At 42.4% G+C, this 18,527-nt stretch overlaps 1 protein-coding gene across 3 annotated transcripts in view; it reads right to left on the bottom strand.

The window, feature by feature from the left end:
• C3H12orf75 (chromosome 3 C12orf75 homolog) overlaps positions 1–18,527 on the bottom strand; it is a 45,668-nt gene that overhangs the window by 7,491 nt on the left and 19,650 nt on the right. For all 3 annotated transcript variants that reach the window (XR_011255286.1, XM_069581071.1, XM_069581070.1), the window contains exon 3: positions 580–615. Coding sequence is in view for 2 of the 3 variants with exons in the window: in XM_069581071.1 (XP_069437172.1) it covers positions 580–615 (36 nt within the window). In the remaining variant the exon portion in view is untranslated. The remainder of the gene's footprint in view (positions 1–579; positions 616–18,527) is intronic.

The raw sequence follows: 18,527 nt of genomic DNA, 5'->3' as shown, positions 1-18,527 counted from the left end.
TTTTACTTGCAATGAGAAAGAAGGAGTTGGGATTTTTTTAGAATTCAGTGGAGTAATAAATATCAGTGGCGCGACATGTTACAGTTAATCAGTCAACATTTATCAAGAATTCACCTAATGTGGTAGTAGGTGCTATGAACACACAAAAACACTTTATGTGTAGGTAGATATAAAGAGAGGAAAAACAGAGAGGTAAGGAGTAATGAGAGTAAAGTGTAGTTAATCAGAGGATGGAAGGATGGAGAAGGCAGAGGAAATGAAGAGATGCCATGCAATTTGAGAGAACAGCTCATCCAAAGTCCACAGGCAGAAACAAGCACAGGCTGTGTGCACAGGACAAACCACGCTTGTTTGGAAGAAGCAAAGATAATGAAGAACTCTGGGCAAGATCTTTCTCACACTGCATGCTCCCACCTATATTCTCTGTGCCAAAAGTTTTCCTGGAGGAATCAGTATTATCGGCAATGTGCTACCCAGGCATCAATTAAATTTGTGAGTTAAATTAATTTGTGTTAAATTAAATCCATGAGGTGTGGCCAAAATTATTCAAATTAAAGGCAGCTTCAACACTAAACATACCTCCTCTTGTCATCTTCTGTTATCGATTCTTCTGTTCTAAAAGATCAAAAACATTTGATATGAGCCGTTTGGTTACACAGAGGCTTCATTTTTGGTTCTGAGCAAAAGGGGACTGACGAGTTAAAGACAGTCTTTCAAGTTCTTCCATTAAGTATTTCGGTAACACAGTATGCTGTCTTTACTTCTACAGAGAAAGGAAGTGGAGATTTGGAATTTATCTGCTAAACACTGGACATACACAGAGAAAATACACCCACAGAGGGCAAAAACCACCCTGTGATCTAATTTGCCCAAATTGAGCCCATAATCTAAATTCACCAGCTAATGATCAACCTCATTTACCTCTTGATGAAGTTGGATCATTTTTTAATTCAAAAGTGTCAAAGTCATACTGTAGTAGACCCAGTGCTATGCTTACTGAAGTGGTATAACACTTCTAGGTGCTATTTACAACTTTTAATTAAAATAGATTTATAACCCGTCAGTACAGATACAAGGAAAATGATGATGACAAACTTGTTCAAGATTATCAGAACCATTTACTCCAGTTCTGAATGGCCAGCATTATCGTGAAACTGTTTTTGAAGCTGTAACTGGCAGATATGGACATTAGAATGCCTCATTTTTTGCTACAGATATTCTTTTCCTATCCAGTGACATGTGTATATTTTAACTCTTTCCCCTTTTGTGTGATTCAGCTCAAGGGTATACTCAATGTTTTGAAATATATTTAACTTCCCCAAATGTAAGGAAATAGTGAATTATTTTTAATCTATTACCTCATAAATTATTCAATGCCTTAAAGCCCAACTTGCATTCTCTGTATAAAATTAATCAATATCTTATGCATCTAATTTACATGACATGATAATGTAGCTGCCATATTTATTGGGTAATAAATTAAGCTTCAGCTATATTATTAAATCTTTAAAAATACCATTTATAAAGACTTACCAGATAGCCATTTCTTAAACCTTCAAGTAAGTTATAATTCCTGCCTTTACATGTTCCCTTCATTCTACAAATGATTATTCTATGATACAAAGACTGGAGACTAAAGACTACAGGGGTAAAAACAGCATCATCAACGAGTCCTTCCCGTGTGTCAGATTCCACATGCCAGACATTCCACAAGCACCAGTGTGACTTGTCCCAGCAGTCCTGAGGAAATAGCTTCAGAGAGCCAGGTAATGAGCAAATATGCAAGTTCAACAAGACCGACACAGAAACCCCACCCATCTGACACCAAAGCCACATTCCACATCCAATTCACCGCTCTGCCTCTCAAACAGGAAGATGTTAAAGTGAAAAACACTTCCTGCGACAAACCAACGTGGTGGCTTCCCCTAGAGTGGGCGCTGCCTCCACACCACTCTTTGCAAAAGCTTTGAGCCTCATCCCTGTCTTGTGTAACTGCACCAGGCACTTTGCTCCTGTGACTCTATTATTTCCTTTAATTCTCATCACAATCCTGAAAAATGGGGATTTGTTGTTGTTGCTGTTGTTCAGTCGATCAGTCGTTTTCAGCTCTTTGCGACACCATGGACAGTAACCCACCAGGCTCCTCTGTCCATAGGATCTCCCAGGCAAGGATCCTGGAGTGGATTGCCATTTCCTTCTCCAGGGAATCTTCCCGACCCTGGGGTCGAACACACCTCTCCTGCATTAGCAGCCAGAGTCTTTACTACTGAGCCACCCCAGGAAGCCCAAAATGAGGATTAGTCACACTTGAAAACGAAAAACTGAGACTCTGAAAGGTGGAGTACTATACCCAAGGTTACCTGGCCAAGTAATAGAGCCAGAATTCAAAACAAAGGTTGCTGTACAATAGAAACTAATACAACATGGTAAAGCAACTATGTTGTTTTGTTGTTGTTGTTGTTGTTGTTATTGTTCAGTCACCCAGGCATGTCTGACTCTTTGCAACCCCATGGACTGCAGCACTCCAGGCCTCCGTCCCTCACCATCTCCCAAAGTTTGCCCAAGTTCATGTCCATTGCTTCAGTGATGCCATCTAGTCACCTCATCCTCTGACACCTTCTTCTCCTTCTGACCTCAATTTTTCTCAGCATCAGAGACTTTTCCAAAGAGTCAGCTGTTTGCATCAGATGACCAAAATACTGGAATTTCAGCTTCAGCATCAATCCTTCCAACAAGTATTCAGGGTTGATTTCCCTTAAGATTCACTAGGTATTGATACTCCAATAAAAATCTGTGTATATGTGTGTGATTTGTGTGTGTGTGATTCCAGCTCCTGCTTCATAAACTGTGAGCCCATGATAATTTGTATCAGAGAAACACCTCTATCTCCCAAGCTGGATCTCTCTGATTTTATCATCCCATTTATAAGAGGGAACCAAGGTGGCAGAGGGGTCTTAGTCAATGTTTCATTAGCATTAGACCTAAGCCTCTATGCTGTCAGGGGCAAGCAATCTTTTACAACTTGTTAAATGGCTACATACTCATTTTATGAGTCATGTATTGAAGTTTTCTCGGTAGAAAACCTCTCCAGATCAGCAGTTACATTAGACTGTATTCATCTGAACAACCAGGTCCAAATCAAAGTTAAATCAAAAAATAGTGGCTGGTCTAAACCAAATTTCCTGTGGACAGAGAGGGCCAAGCCACTTCTGGATGCCTGAGAGCCAAGTGCTGCCCTGTCCTGTTCAAGAGGACAGCAGCCTCTTAGCTATGGTGACGTGGTTCTGCCCCGCCTGCACTGGCTGTAGCCTTCAGAAAAAAGAAATGGTTCATCAAGCAGCAATAAACATTCCTGGTAAGAGGAAGATCTAGAGACGTTAAGCATCTAAAAAAAATACACCTTTGTTGTGAAGACCAGCTTCTTTTGAAAGGGCCTTTCTTGTTGATGAAAAGTGGACATTATCTCAGGGAAGTTCAAAACAACTGGGGCGATAAATTTATCTGACTGCTAAACAACTTAGCAAGAAACTTTAGTCTTCAGAATTCTAACACCTGGGAAGATTGACAAGTTTGGGATAATGCCTTGGCTGTCCAAATACCTGGGTTGCCCAACCCATGCACCATCTTAAAGAATCACTGTACTTGTTTCCCCTCACTGAGTGTATTTTGAAAGATCCTGTTATCAACTGCCCTTAGTAACTCACTTACTGACAATTTTCCTAGACATACAAGTGCCAAAGACACACAAAGCCTCTGAAGCACGGGATGACTCCCACAGGGAATGTGTAGAATGTGAATCAAAGCCAAATAAACCTTATATTTTGCTAACCTACCACCTGTGCAGCCTCGTTGTAGGCACATGCAATGCAGATTTCTGTTCAGTTTCTAAAGTGATGAGAATAGCCTGTGGTTGGGCCAGGGCACCCCCCTACCACGGAGCCCTTGGAGGAGCCACTGATCTTCATGGAGGCCTTGACCATTTTTCCTTCCTGGTCACTATAGCTTTAGTGCAAGGGCAGTGACTATTGTGCAGCTGTGATTGCTGATGCATCACAAGATCTGTTCCCAAGAGCAGGGAAGGAAGTGGGGAGGAAGACCAGGACAGAAAGCCATGTAAACCCTGGCTTGGAGAGAAAGCAGCCACTGACAGAGGCTAGAAAGCCCTTGGTCGTGGCCATCATAGCTCTATTTTCTGCCAGCACTAAATACAAAGAATGAGATGACTTCACCCTGGAGTCTTTGTTTAGAAAAGAGAAACTGAAGCTTGAATTAGTCCATGCTGGGAACGACAAAGTAAAAAGGAAGCCGATTCACAGTAGACGAGCTGGAAGAGGCCAAACCACTCTGCCTGTCCTGACAACACTGCTCAGGAGTTCACTGGTCCAAATATCTCCACACATTCGGCCCATAATCCTGCTCCCTTAGACAAGGAGCAAGTGAACATACATCAGCCAGCAGAAATCTCCTAGGAAGTAATGGAAATGAAACAAAAATAAACAAGTGGGACCTAATTAAACTTAAAAGCTTTTGCACAGCAAAGGAAACTACAAACAAGGTGAAAAGACAGCCCTCAGAATGGGAGAAGATAATAGCAAAGGAAACAACTGACAATTAATTTCCAAAATATACAAGGCAGCTCATACAACTCAATACCACAGAAACAAACAACCCAATCAAAAATTGGGGAAAAGACCTAAACAGACATTTATTTAAAGAAGATATACAGATGGCTAACAAACACATGAAAAGATGCTCAACATTGCTCATTATTAGAGAAATGCAAATCAAAACCACAATGAGATACCACCTCACACCAGTCAGAATGGCCATCATCAAAAAGTCTACACACAATAAGTGCTGGAGAGGGTGTGGAGAAAAGGGAACCCTCTTGCATTGCTGGTGGGAATGTAAATCGATACAGCCACTATGGAAGACTGTTTGGAGATTCCTTAAAAAACTAGGAATTAATCCACCATATGACCCAGCAATCCCACTACTAGGCATATACCCTGAAGACACCAAAACTGAAAAAGACACATGTACCGCAGTGTCCGTTGCAGCACTATTTACAATAGCTAGAACATGGAAGCAACCTAGGTGTCCAGTAAGATGAATGGATAAAGAAGCTGTGGTACATATAGTCAATGGAATATTACTCAGTCATAAAAAGGAACGCATTTGAGTCCGTTCTAATGAGGTGGACAAACCTAGAGCCTATTATACAGAGTGAAATAAGTCAGAAAGAGAAATATAAATGTCGTATACTAACCCGTATATACAGAATCTAGAAAGATGGCACTGAGGAATTTATCTGGAGGGCAGCAGTGGAGAAATGGACACTCAGAAGAGACCTATGGACGTGGGGGAGGGAAGTAGGGGATGCTGAGATGTACAGAGGGAGTAACACGAAAATTTACAATACCAAATGCGAAATAGGCAGCCAATGGGAATTTGCTATATACGACGCAGGGAACTCAAACAGGAGCTCTGTAACAATCTAGAAGGGTGGGATGGGGAGGGAGATGGGAGGGAGCTTCGGGAGGAAGGGGACATGGGTGTACTGTGAATCAGCTGATTCGTGTTGATGTCTGACAGAAAACAACAAAATTCTATAAAGCAAAATTATCCTTCAATTAAAAAATAAATTAATTTTAAAAAGAAAAAGAAACCTCCTAGGGCAGTAATCCACTTCTCAATAACAGTTCTGAAACATAGTTCAGGAGTCAACGCTCAGGTACCTACAAGCAGAGACACTGAAGATGGGAAATGTGGATGAAGGCATTCAGGGACAAGAATTCCCCTGAATTTACCACAAATGGGGAAGAAACCTTGAGAATAAAGCTTCTACCAAGAAAACCAAAACACAGGGGTATAGGAGGTAAGGGACCACGGACCATAAATCGAACTGCCTAGAAACAAAACAGAAAGGTAACTTTCACCAATTTCCCTCCCTTTGTCTCCTGCCCCAGCCCCAATTTCACCACGATGGAGGCTGACGTCATTAAGCGGGAAGGAAAATCTGCACAAACTATTAATACCAAGGGGTCGACAGCTGGAAACAACTACGTGGCCCATCCAGACAAAATCTGCTCTTGCAGGGAAGCTGTGTTGGACCCTTCCTTCCCACACACTGCAGTGCAGGGGCAAGGACTCCCTCCTTTGCCACCTGGGTCCCCGTCAAGTTCCACCAAAGGGGACGCTCAAGAGACAAAGAGTGCAGGAAGAGGGGGAAGGAATGCCCTTTCCAGCTCTGCGTGCTGCTCCTGCCTGCAGTAGCCCATGAGCTGGTTAGTGGGACCAGCCTTGTTAACACTCTTTTTCTGGTCATCACAGCTCCAGTGGGCAGGCCATGGATACTATGCGGCCTCCAGCTGTGGTTCCTGCTGGATTACAAAATTCAGATGTGACACCAGCCTGGCAGTGCCCTGTCCCCAGAAGTTAGCATCCCAGCCCCAGAGAAGCCCCTCCTTTCCCAGCTCTTAGATTCTGGCAACCTCAACCTATTTCCTTTGTCACTCCTTCCCCAGGAGTGGTAGCCACTTCCTGATGTAATGCTCCCTATTATCTTAGTCTTCCTTTCTCACATCCTCAATCCTCCAGGACCTGCTTAACCAATTCCTAACGGTAAATTCTCTCTGCTAACATAGCTAATGCGGTTTCCTTTACCCTAAGTGGACACTAACTGATACATTACTAGGTAGCAAGAGTAAGGTTAATCTTGCACCCCCTGGACTGAAGGTGTGTGTCTCACTAAAGTATTTAAAGGATGTGTTATTTCCTGTTTATCAGGTCTAATCTCTATAACATCATCAATGTACTAGACCAGTATGATGTGCTATAAGGTGTCAATAACATCAAGATATTGCAGAATACAGAATGAGCGGTAAGATTACAATGGTATACTGTTGACCCTACCAGGTAAAAGCAAACTGCTTCTGTAATCCTTGCAAACTGGTTCAGAGATAAAGCATTCGACAAACATTGCCTAACAGAAGCTAGGAGCTATTGTTTTCAGTAAAGATACCGTATGTTGAACAGCAGCTGAAGTTGGAATTATCATTCCATTAAATTTAACAAGAATCCAGTCTCTAAAATAAATCTGCCTTCTGCACAGGCCAAACAGACAAGTTAAAAGGAAATATGAGAAGTGTCTTCATGTTTTCATTTTTCCACATCTTTGGTGGGGGCACTAATTCCTGCAACTCCAGGAATTCAGTGTTTCTGTTTGGTACAGAAGGGAAATTCGATGGGCTTCTACTTGACCTTTCCTACTGTGACAGCCAATGTGGGAATTCTTTCAGTTTCCAAATACATCTACTCTGATTATGAACTCACAAACAAAGGAAATGAACAGAGCCTGGGATCTGCAGACTATTAGACTCACCACAGTTTTCAGGTTAGCCAAAATTCCATTGTTTCCCTGACCACTATAAGCCCACACATGGGCTGATGGCCCAGAGTGGCATATTTCATCCTCAGGCATTAATATCAACCAGAGCCAGTGCCTAGAAATCTCTAGAAGGTCCAGGTACTTCCTTCTGTTCTGGGCACAGGTGCTCTAATGAACGGACACAACTCTGAGAAGACATGAAAGAATCTCTTCCATGAATGTATGCAGCCATGTTTAAAATTCCCTCAAGAGAATGTGGCCTTAATCACTCTGAATCTGACTTGAGTCTGGAAACTGGGTTAAGAAGCCATGCCTTTCCATTGTGATGATCTCCGTTCAAGTTTCTGGCTCACACACCAGAAGTCTCCCTCTTGCAAAATACATAAAGGGAGAAAAGGAACCTTAAGGCCATGTTTCTCATTTATCCCTAGGGAGAGTATAATCAACTATTCTCAAAATTCCTTCCAAGATGAAACAATGTGCCTCTCCATCTTGCTGCCCATGACGGTGAGTATGCCTATCTTGTCTTGGGTAACTGAGCTCTTGATTTTTTTTTCATTGGAGTATAGTTGCTTTGGGGCTTCCCAGGTGGCTCATGGGTAAAGAATCCGCCTGCCAATGCAGGAGTCACAAGAGACGAGACGTGGGTTCGATCCCTGGGTTGGAAAGATCCCCTGGAAGAGGAAACGGCAACCCAATCCAGTATTCTTGCCTGGGAAATCCCATGGACAGAGAAGCCTGGTGGGCTACAAAGAGTCAGACACGACTGAGCAACTGAGCATGCATGCACGCATAGCTGCTTTACAATGTTGTGCTAGTTTCTGCTGTGTACCAACGTGAATCAGCTATAAGCATACGTATATCCCCTCCCTCTTGATTGGGTGGCTGAGTTCCTGACCTCTGCTCCTCTGGGATCCCGTCCCCTCAAGGAAACAAAGAGCCCATCTCAAGGGCAGCATCTCCCACTGTCACAGGCACATTACAGAGAATGATCCCCCTGGATACCCCCTTCACTATGTGTTTCTCAATTTGCTCAGTGCCTGGGGAAGGGGCTCTCCTCTGTGGTAGGGAGAAGCTCACACTTGAAAAATCCACACCAGCATTCCTATCTCCTCAAACCTTTGGATTCCCTCCTCCCCATCACACCAGGAAAGTTCTCCCCTGGTGAGAGTGTAAACTCCTTCAGTTAAAGTTCATCAACCAAGTTGACTAAACTGTTGAGAGTCTCAGCCATGCAAATGAATTATTAAGTCTAGAATCTGTTAAATAATAAATTCAGTCTCCTTATACACTCCTTCCTCCTTGGTCTCACATCCTGAGAAGCCATTTCTACACATGTTCCCAAGGATTGTGGTAAAAGAAACTTACAAAATCCTGCAATTATTTAGCAGTATAAGCTCTTTCCTCCCAGGCCAGACTTTGTGCTTGTCTGTGGGAGCACCCTGAGATCTGATCTGATCTACTTTTGGGTCCAATAACAGTAAGGGTTGGTTGCAGCAGGTCCTGAGGAAGACAACCACCCCCTAACAAGGCAACCACCCAGGCGAGGGGACCCAACTCCATGCCTCCTACCCAGCTGGTCTACCCCATTCCAAAGGCCCTGCTAGGAAAACAGAAAGTTTCTGGCTGGCAAAGATTCGGACAGCAAGTCAGTTCTTCGTTAGCTCCACCTCAATTCTAATGTAGGCTAGTCTACTGCTTGAGAGAGAGGAAATGGGAAATAGAAGAGGCTAAAATAGCTGTCTCTAATCTAACCAGGGACTAAATGCCCACAGACTTCTCCTGCAAATGTGGAACTGAATCTAAAACAGCTAACAGAAAGCCCTGCCAACTAACACAGTTCTAATGCCCTAATATGACAAATGCAGCAAGTTGAGAAAGTCACACCACCACCCCACCTCCCCCTCAGATTTCTGACCTCTACAACTAAGTGAAGAAGAAGAGGGGGAAGTACGGAGAAGCAGGTAGGCTGGCATTTTTATTCAGTGGTGTAGACAACCACATATTTGAATAATTTTAAGGGTCTGGAAAGGCCATGATTTAAATATAGTTTGATTTTACCTGGTGGCAAAAATTACAAATTCAAATTCTCTATTATTGGTCAGGTGTGCTTCAGTGTCAATGACAGGAAAGACATATGAGAAAGGGGCTGGAACTAAGAGCTGGGGTTGCACTGTCCATTTTACAGTTGTGCCCAGGATGCATATTAGAAGAAGACATACTTCCTGGGTCCAAAGAGTAAAAGAACAAAATAGTACTAAAGGACTTAGATTAATTGTAGCAAGTAGTTTCCTCCATTTTCAAATCCCCAAGAGCTAATACTCTACAGAGTAAACTTATGCGATAAACTTGCTTTTTCCAGAAGCATGACTAAAAGCCTATTGGTACATTGCTTTCTCTAGTTTCAAGACAGTGTCTTATTTCTGAGCATATACAGTATTTGAAGTGGACTGCCCTAATAGATCAGATGGTAAAGAATCTGCCAGTAATGCAGGATACCTGGGTTCGATACCTGGGTTCGATCCCTGGGTTGGGAAGATCCCCTGGAAAAGGGAATGGCTACTCACTCCAGTAATCTTGCCTGGAGAATCCCATGGACAGAGCCTTGACGGGCTACAGTCCATGGAGTGGTAAAGAGTTGGACATGACTGAGTGACTAACACACACACCCAGCATTTGAAAATTTGTGGAAAGTGACATCATATTTGAGAAAAGAATGTAACAGCATAATATTACTTAAACAAAAGGTCACATCCCATCTTAAGGGGAAAAAAACCCTTTAAACCACAGGAAAAAAAAAACACTTCCTAAAAGAACCATGGAACACATATTAATAATTTTGGACTAGGTTTATAAAAATACACTGGATATTTAATTACCATTGGGTCTCTTTTTGTTAGCAAAGACTTAGTTTCTTTTATCAAAGCACAGGTGTTCCAGGAGAAAGAAAAGGTTAAAGCCACCCACTGAGTTTTACCATAAGCTCCTGCAGTAAGGTCACCCGCTTCCAAGCTCTGACTCAGATTCTCAGTCACTGCATCAATAAAAATGTTTGGAGAGTCAAGCATGATTGCAGGTAGACCACTAGTCTATCATCTCCCCCACTTTGGGGACTGCTGAAAAGCTAAATTCGCAGTTGATAGTTTAAAAATGACACATCCTTGCAGAGTGGTATAGTGTTTAGTGATTTCTGTCTCACCAAAGTTGCCCCGATTTGAGGCCATGTGAGAAAAAGAAAAAAAAAAAAAAAGCAACCGTTAGTTTCAAAACTACTTTCTTATATCTAAGTTTCCACCAAATACTTCTAGCCCACTTCCGGTGAAAACAGCATGGTTCTTTTCTAACCGTTCTCAGATTGACTGTCTATACTGACCAGATTTGCTAATCACTACACACCTGTCTGCTTCCTACTAGCTTTGCACACCTTCTCGAAATGAACCAGAGACACTGACTTTCTCTCTGATTATAAATAAGCTCAGGCTGCTTTTAAGTCAGGGTTCCAGAAGGTGAGCTGCCTTCCAACCAGCTCTGTGTCTGTGGTTGCTCTTTGGGGCTGGCTGGTGTTCCTCTGCCTGTTCTTTCTTCATTAATGTATTTTGTGCATTGTTGTTTAGTCACCAAGTCATGTCTGACTATTTGCGACCCCAGAGACTGTAGCCCACCAGGCTCCTCTGTCCATGGGATTTCTCAGGCAAGAATACTGGAGTGGGTTGCCATTCCCTCCTTCAGGGGAATCTTCCCCACATCCCCACCCAGGGATGTTAGAACCTGCATCTTTTGCATTGACAGGCAGATTCTTTACCACTGAGCCACCAAGGAAGCCCATTTTGTGCATGTACCTGAATAAAACTAAATAGCCACACCAAATACCTAAACCCTTTCATCAGTTTATACCACTATGTGAAGTCGCTCAGTTGTGTATAAGTCTTTTTGACCCCATGAATTGTCGCCTGCCAGGCTCCTCCATCCATGGGATTTTCCAGGCAGGAATACTGGAGTGGGTTGCCATTTCATTCTCCAGGGGACTGAACCCAAGTCACCCACATTGCAGGCAGACTCTTTACTGTCTGAGCCACCAGAGAAGCCCCTTCTTATTCCACTATGATGTCCATTTATCAACAATCAGGTAGAGACCTTATTCTGAATTACTACGGCAAATACAAACCACTACTTTTTTTCTTTCTCAGTCAGTCAGTCAGTCAGTTCAGTCACTCAGTCGTGTCGAACTCCTTGCGACCCCATGAATTGCAGCACGCCAGGCCTCCCTGTCCATCACCAACTCCCAGAGTTCACTCAAACTCACGTCCATCGAGTCGGTGATGCCATCCAGCCATCTCAGCCTCTGTCGTCCCCTTCTCCTCCTGCCTCCAATCCCTCCCAGCATCAGAGTCTTTTCCGATGAGTCAACTCTTCGCATGAGGTAGCACTTGGTAATAAAAATATTTTCATCACTGTATTTGCTTAGTTTCTGGGTTGCATAAAATAGCTGTCCTCAGGGACCAACAGAAGGGTTTCAGAGGTAAAATAATGAACCCACAGCATGGATACATTAGGTACATTCGCCAGAACAAACACAGATGATAAATATCAGGCAGCCACCAGCCACTCCAATGACTATCTCCTCAAGCATGGTGGCTACAGTTGCCTTAAAATTCATAAAGTTCTTATTTCCCGAGCCTTCCAGAGCAACAGAGTTCCGTGGCAAAGAAATTATTTATTTTTCATTTATTCATCAAGAAAAGTGTTCTAAATATAGCGTTATTCTTGTTAACGATGATCTAAGAAGTAGAGAACAGTCTGTAGTCTTTTCTTTTTCGCTATTTGCAGTGTAACAAAAGAGGCCAAGCTTGCTGTGATTTGTAAACAGTACAATTTCAATATGACAACCTCCGGGGATCATTTGTGTAGCCCCAATGATCTAGTTTTAGTTACCATTCATGATAGACTTTGGAATAAGCTTATTAATTGACAGTGTTTCCTTCTACCCACTCTACAGTCCTCCAAATAAAGCACAATCATCTAATTTTCTCTACAAGAGGTTTTTTCAATGAATCCTGCTTTTCAGAGAAATTCAAATCAATTCCACCAAGCATTCAATTACAAATGATTTTGGACAGAATTAATGTTTTATCACTGACTGTTTGGGCCTATGTGTAATATCATTCATGTCTTCACAATCTCGAAACGCCTTAGGATAGTAGCTAGCTTTCAGTCTCTTTCTTCGGTCGGACCCCTTAGCCAATGTTGGTCCCTTTTTTCTTCCAGAATGTATAATATTACCGGAGAACTTGAGTAACATTTGCTCTTTGTATGGGGTTTAATGGGTCAAGAATTAAATTGCAATTTCCCTACCCCTCTCCTGCTCTCCTTCTAAGAAGCACACAGTGTTGGATTATTTGAATACTGGCTGTAGACGTATCCTTTGCTACAAGGCAGGCAGGAATGTTCTTTCCTCCTTAAGGAAGCTTGCTTTCCCCTGATGTATCACTTTTCTCAAAACCTAGGGAATAAGCAGCTAGTTGTCCCTTGTCCCAGTGTCTCCAAACAGGAGATGGAGCCAGAATACTTCCAATTTCCCCAAAGCACTCTTTCAGCTGAGGTCAATTTTATTTTCACTCCAAAATTCTCCTTTTTGGTATCAGAACCTTGCCATAACACACCCTGGATGTACTGAAGATTTTGGCCCTGATTCAAAGGTTTTCTTTCTCACCATCATTATCTTGGGCAATTTTAAATCCCATGAAGACCATTCAGTCGACCTCTTGCTTCACATTTTGCTAACTTCCTCTATCCCAGCAATTTTTACTGCTCTGCTAATAACTTACTCCCATGGGTGCTCCATGGAGCTTAGTTCCGGCAACTATTTCACCTCTCATATTTTAGAGTAGACAATTCCACTCCCTGGGGGGAAAACAATCTTCCTTTGATCTCCCATCCCCGCTGCCCAACCCCAAAGAAGCCTCCAGTCCACCCACACTCTCAGCTCTACCCTTTTATCAGCCCCTTAGTGCTTCCCCTCCCCCTCTCTCCAGCAAGTGCCTTGTAGTCAAACATTTCAGCAATACTTGCTGGTCACCAATCCCTCTCTATCCCTGAATGAACAAGCCCAATTGCTTCTCTGCCTGTTCCTATTCCAGAGTGCCACCGAGGAAAATCTAGTCATGTGTTGATGGACAACCAATGGGAATGTGAGATTTCTGACCACAGCGAGGCCTTTGATGCACTGGGTCTTCTCCCATCAGTGATTCATGACAGAGGCACTGCCAAACCTTTTCGACAACCCTTAAACCACCTAGTAATTCTAGCTACAATTTATGAGGGAGGGGACAACACATAATACCAAGTATTATGCTAAGATATTAAATATACTGTATCAATAACCATCCTAACCCTTAAGAGGTTACTTAACTTCTCTGTGTCCCATCTCCCCATTTGTAAAATAAAAAAGCACTACTGTCTTCATCACACTATCGGGGGTAGCGAGTTAGATGATGTACTTCAAGTACTGGAATTCACTCTATGGTATGCTATTAAAATTGAGAATGATGATGAGAATAATGAAGATGGGCACCCTGAACAGTTACTATCATCCCAGTGTTATGATGGCACTAGTGGTAATGAATCCACCTGCCAGTGCAGGACACAGTCTCAATCCCTGGGTCGGGAAGATCCCCTGGAGAAGGAAATGACAACCCGCTCCAGTATTCTTGCCTGGAAAACTCCATGGACACAGGAGCCAGTCGATGGGGTCTCCAAGAGTCATACACACCTGAGCACGCATGCACGGTAAAGGGCGGAGAGAAGTTTAAACTCGGGCCTCTCTGCTTCCAAAATGCAGGTTTTTTCAATGCTAGATAATCTCTTAACCCCAGAAAATGGGTAAAATGTTTGAGTAGTAAGCTCCCTTTCCGGAAAAGGCAATGGCAACCCACTCTAGTACTCTGGAAAACCCCATGAACGGAGGAGGCTGGTAGGCTGCAGTCCATTGGGTCGCGAAGAGTCGGACTCGACTGAAGCGACTTAGCAGCAGCAACAGCAAGCTACCTCACCCTCAGAAAACAGCCTTGCATGCCACTTCACAGAGGAGAAACAAAGTTATCAGATACACTCAGATCTTTAACTAGGAGAGGGCTCAGCTGACACAGATGTATTAGACATGGGAAATTTAAAAAGGATTCCAAGGAAACTCAAGACCAGAGACATGTAATTTCAGCTTTTTAAAAAGACTGAGGTTTGATGTGTTTTATGGTAACTCATTCCAAAATATTTTTCTCTGTAACTGTTACCTTCCATAACAATAAAACTGCTTTGTCAAGAAAAATCTTAATGAAATATCACTTTACAAGTTTTAAGTGAAAGAAGTATTTGAATAACCTTGTTTAAATTGAGTGGCTATGATCTTTTGTTTTCAACAGCAAACATTAAATTTGATTCAACTTGTTTAATACTGTTTTTATTCAAAATATATTTGTAAAACACACACACACACTGAAAAGTAAATCAAGGAGTAGGATGAATTGAGAGACTGGGATCGACATATATACAGTACCATGTATAAAATAGGTAACTACCAAGAACCTATTATATAGCACAGAGAACTCAACTTGGTGCGCTGTGGTGACTTAAATGGGAAAGAAATCCTAAAAAGAGGGGATATATGTATGCAAATGACTGATTCACCTTGCTATACGGCAGAAATTGACAGAGCAGTATAAAGGAACTATACTCCAATAAAAATTAAATCAAAAGATTATTTTGAAATAATATGAAAGTTGACCTACATGGAAAACCTGCTTTTTTTCTGCCTGCCCTGTTATAATTCTCTCCCATTTCGGTAACAGCGTCCCAATTTTTCTTCGGTGTGGGAACCACTGCTCTCTCACTATTTAAAGTTAGGTGAGGCTAACGACACTGATTGGCTCCAGCAATTGGCACGTGACCAAGGCCTGGCCAATGAGAAACCCATGTTCCCCCGGCCCACTGACTGGTTCAGAGAGGGGCACCTGATCCCGTGTCCTGGCCAGGGAGAGCCTAGCGCTATGACTTGATCAATCTTCAGGGAAAGAGAAGCTCTTTTTTCATGGGAATTAAGCCGATGAGATAAAAACTGGCCATCTCCATCACCACTGAGAGAAAACTGCCTCAGAATGGAGCCAAACACAGGAAAGCAAAGATGAAAGAGTTTCTTCCTGTCATTCGATCACCTGGATCCAGCTGTGACTAAGGCTGAACCCCTGGAGCTTTTCCGTTACACGTGCCAATAAATTCCTTTATGTTTGTTTGTTTAGGCCAGTTTAAGCTGGGCTTCTGCCATTTCCAACCAAAAATATCCCGACACAACCTATCTGTGCCAAATAGCTAAGATAATTCACTGAAATAAAATAAAAGCATGGTTAACTTTCAGGTTTGTGAAAATAGTCGAATGTCATCAAGTTGAATTCGCTTCTATTTTGTTCTGCATGTGAGTGCTCTGTGGTTTAATTTTGATGAGAGGGAGTGAGAAAAACAAAGTCTCACTCCCTGATATACATGTAGGTCTGTCTTATGAGGATTAAATTTCCATATATCTTTACTCATGCTTTCTTCCTACCTCAAGTTGGTAAGGTGAACCTTCTATGTTTTTGATCCTTCTTGCGTGTTTTAGAATCTACATCCACTAATTATTCCCTCCCTCACACAGATAACCCCTCCCCAAACCACCCTCAGCTTTTCTTACTCTACTGGTTCCTATACTTTCACCTATCGGTACACCCTCTGTCTCCTCTGTAAAAATAAATAGAGAAAGAAAATCAAACTTCAATATATAAAATCGCCCATACGCATAATCAGGCAGAAAGAATCACAAAGAAATGGAAGAAAATTATGTAAAATATTAATGCTGATTGTCTCTTGTCTCTCATGGTAGAATAATAGCTGAGTTTTTTCTTTTTTAAAATGCTTTTCTGTGGTTTACAAATTTCCTTAGTATTTATTTTATAACAGAAATATATTTCTTAAAATACGTTTCCTCTTTAAGCTACCACGTTTTTCCATCCCTTACTACCTAATATTGTAAAACAAAAGACCAGGCATCACTTCCTCACTCCTAGTTCACTGCCACGCTGACTCCACTGGTACTCACTGCACTCAACTGAAACCACATCCCTCAGTGACCAGTGTGGCCATCATGTCGCATCCAATGGCTTCTCTTCTCCCTTTAGCTCATGTGACCTCTTTGAGTCATCAGCCATCCCTTCGCCTGGCTCGAGTTTGAAACCATAGAGGTATCGTTTCACCTCAGGTTTTCCTTTCCTTTCCTTCCCTATTCAGCAGGTCTTATCAATGACATTTCCAGGTGCACCCTGAATGCATCATCACCTTTGCTCCTTTCCCGTGTCCTGCCTGCTGTCTGACCCTCTCGTGGCCTCAGCCCCACTACTGCTCTGTGCCTCCAGCCCTCCCCCATCTCACACAGCCCACTGCCCTGGGAATCATCGCCCTAAAGCCCAAACACAGTCATGGAAGTCCCCACCTTAAAATTCTGAATGGCTCTTGAATGCATATAACAATCAAGTACTGTGACCAGCCTGCCACCAAAGGCCCTTCACAGCTGGTTCCGGCCCACCAGCCTCATCTTCCACTTGCCTGAGCCTGTGCCGCAGGCTCTGGGAACACTGGCTGACTTTCTGGAAGAGCATGAGGCTCTCTGGTACCCATGGGCCTCTTTTCCTGTTCTCTCCCCTGCCCTGCCACTCTTCCCCTCCCCACACAAACTCCTGTTCACCCTTCAAGACCCAGACTAGCATTATATTTTGACTATTTTAATAATTAGCACTTATTACACTGTAGTTTGGTCCCCAGTAGATACTGACCTGCTCTAGGGCAAAAATATCATTTTATTTATTATATCCTGGTTTCTCGCCTATACAAAGCAGGCAAATAATAGTAAAAGGGAGATACTGTAAAAATCCCAAACCGTCCCTAGAGCACTGATTTTTATTATATATTAAAGGTGCAATTATAATGATTCTGACTTATAAAAACAATCAAAACCCCCCTCAAAAGATTTTTAAATGGTCTATATAATATGCTGTGTGCCCTATTTGAAGTTCTGTACTCTCAGCATCCATGATGTGAGTCTGGCCACTTCTTTTAATTTGGGATCAGTCTCTTTAGATGACAAACAAAAACAAAAAATTTAAATCTTCACAATAAAAGTTTAAATTGTCTTAATTTCTTGGTTTCCTCCTTCATTCATGACACCTTCTAATATGACAGTCAAGATTTATATATCTACAGCTTCTGCTTTATTAAAAAAATAGTTTGAGTATACCTTTTGTGCAAGGAAAAAACACTATACTTCTCTTTAACTTTTTCCAATTAAATCTACCAATTTATTTTTAAAGGGCTCTGGTAGCTCAGAGGTTAAAGCGTCTGCCTGCAATGCAGGAGACCTGGGTTCAATCCCTGGGTCAGGAAGATCCCCTGCAGAAGGAAATGGTGACCCACTGCAGTATTCTTGCCTGGAGAATCCCATGGACAGAGGAGCCTGGCAGGCTACAGTCCATGGGGTCACAAAGAGTCGGACACAACTGAGCAACTTCACTTTCACTTTCTTTATTGAATAAAATTATATCTTTTTAGTTACAGAACTTATAAGGTACACAAAGTCACAGGACATTTAAATCTAATGAATTCAAGATTTTTAAAAGTAGTTAAGGGACTTTCCTAGTGGCTCAGTGGTAAAGAATTTGTCTGCCAAGGCAGGAGACATGGGTTTGATCCCTGATTTGGGAAGATCCCACATGCCACAGGACAACTAAGCCCAGGGACCACAACTATTCAGCCTGTGCTCTAGAGCCTGGGAGCTGCAACTACCAAGTTGCAACTACTAAAGCCCACATGCCCTAGAGCCTGTACTCTGCAACGAGAGAAGCCACCACAACAAGAAGCCCATGCACCTCAACTAGAGAGTAGGCCCCGCTTGCCACATCTAAAGAAAAGCCGGAGCATCAACAAAGACCTGGCGCAGTCAAAAATAAAAACTAAATAAACAATTTAAAAGTAGTTATAGTTAATGGCATCTCATGTCCTGGAGAAGTTAATATTGACAAAAACATCCAAAAAGCCATCACTAAATCTTCTTAAAAACTTCCAT

Source organism: Ovis canadensis, chromosome 3 (genome assembly GCF_042477335.2).
Source record: "Ovis canadensis isolate MfBH-ARS-UI-01 breed Bighorn chromosome 3, ARS-UI_OviCan_v2, whole genome shotgun sequence".
NCBI classification, from domain to species: domain Eukaryota; kingdom Metazoa; phylum Chordata; class Mammalia; order Artiodactyla; family Bovidae; genus Ovis; species Ovis canadensis.
This window is presented reverse-complemented; position numbering and strand designations above follow the sequence as displayed.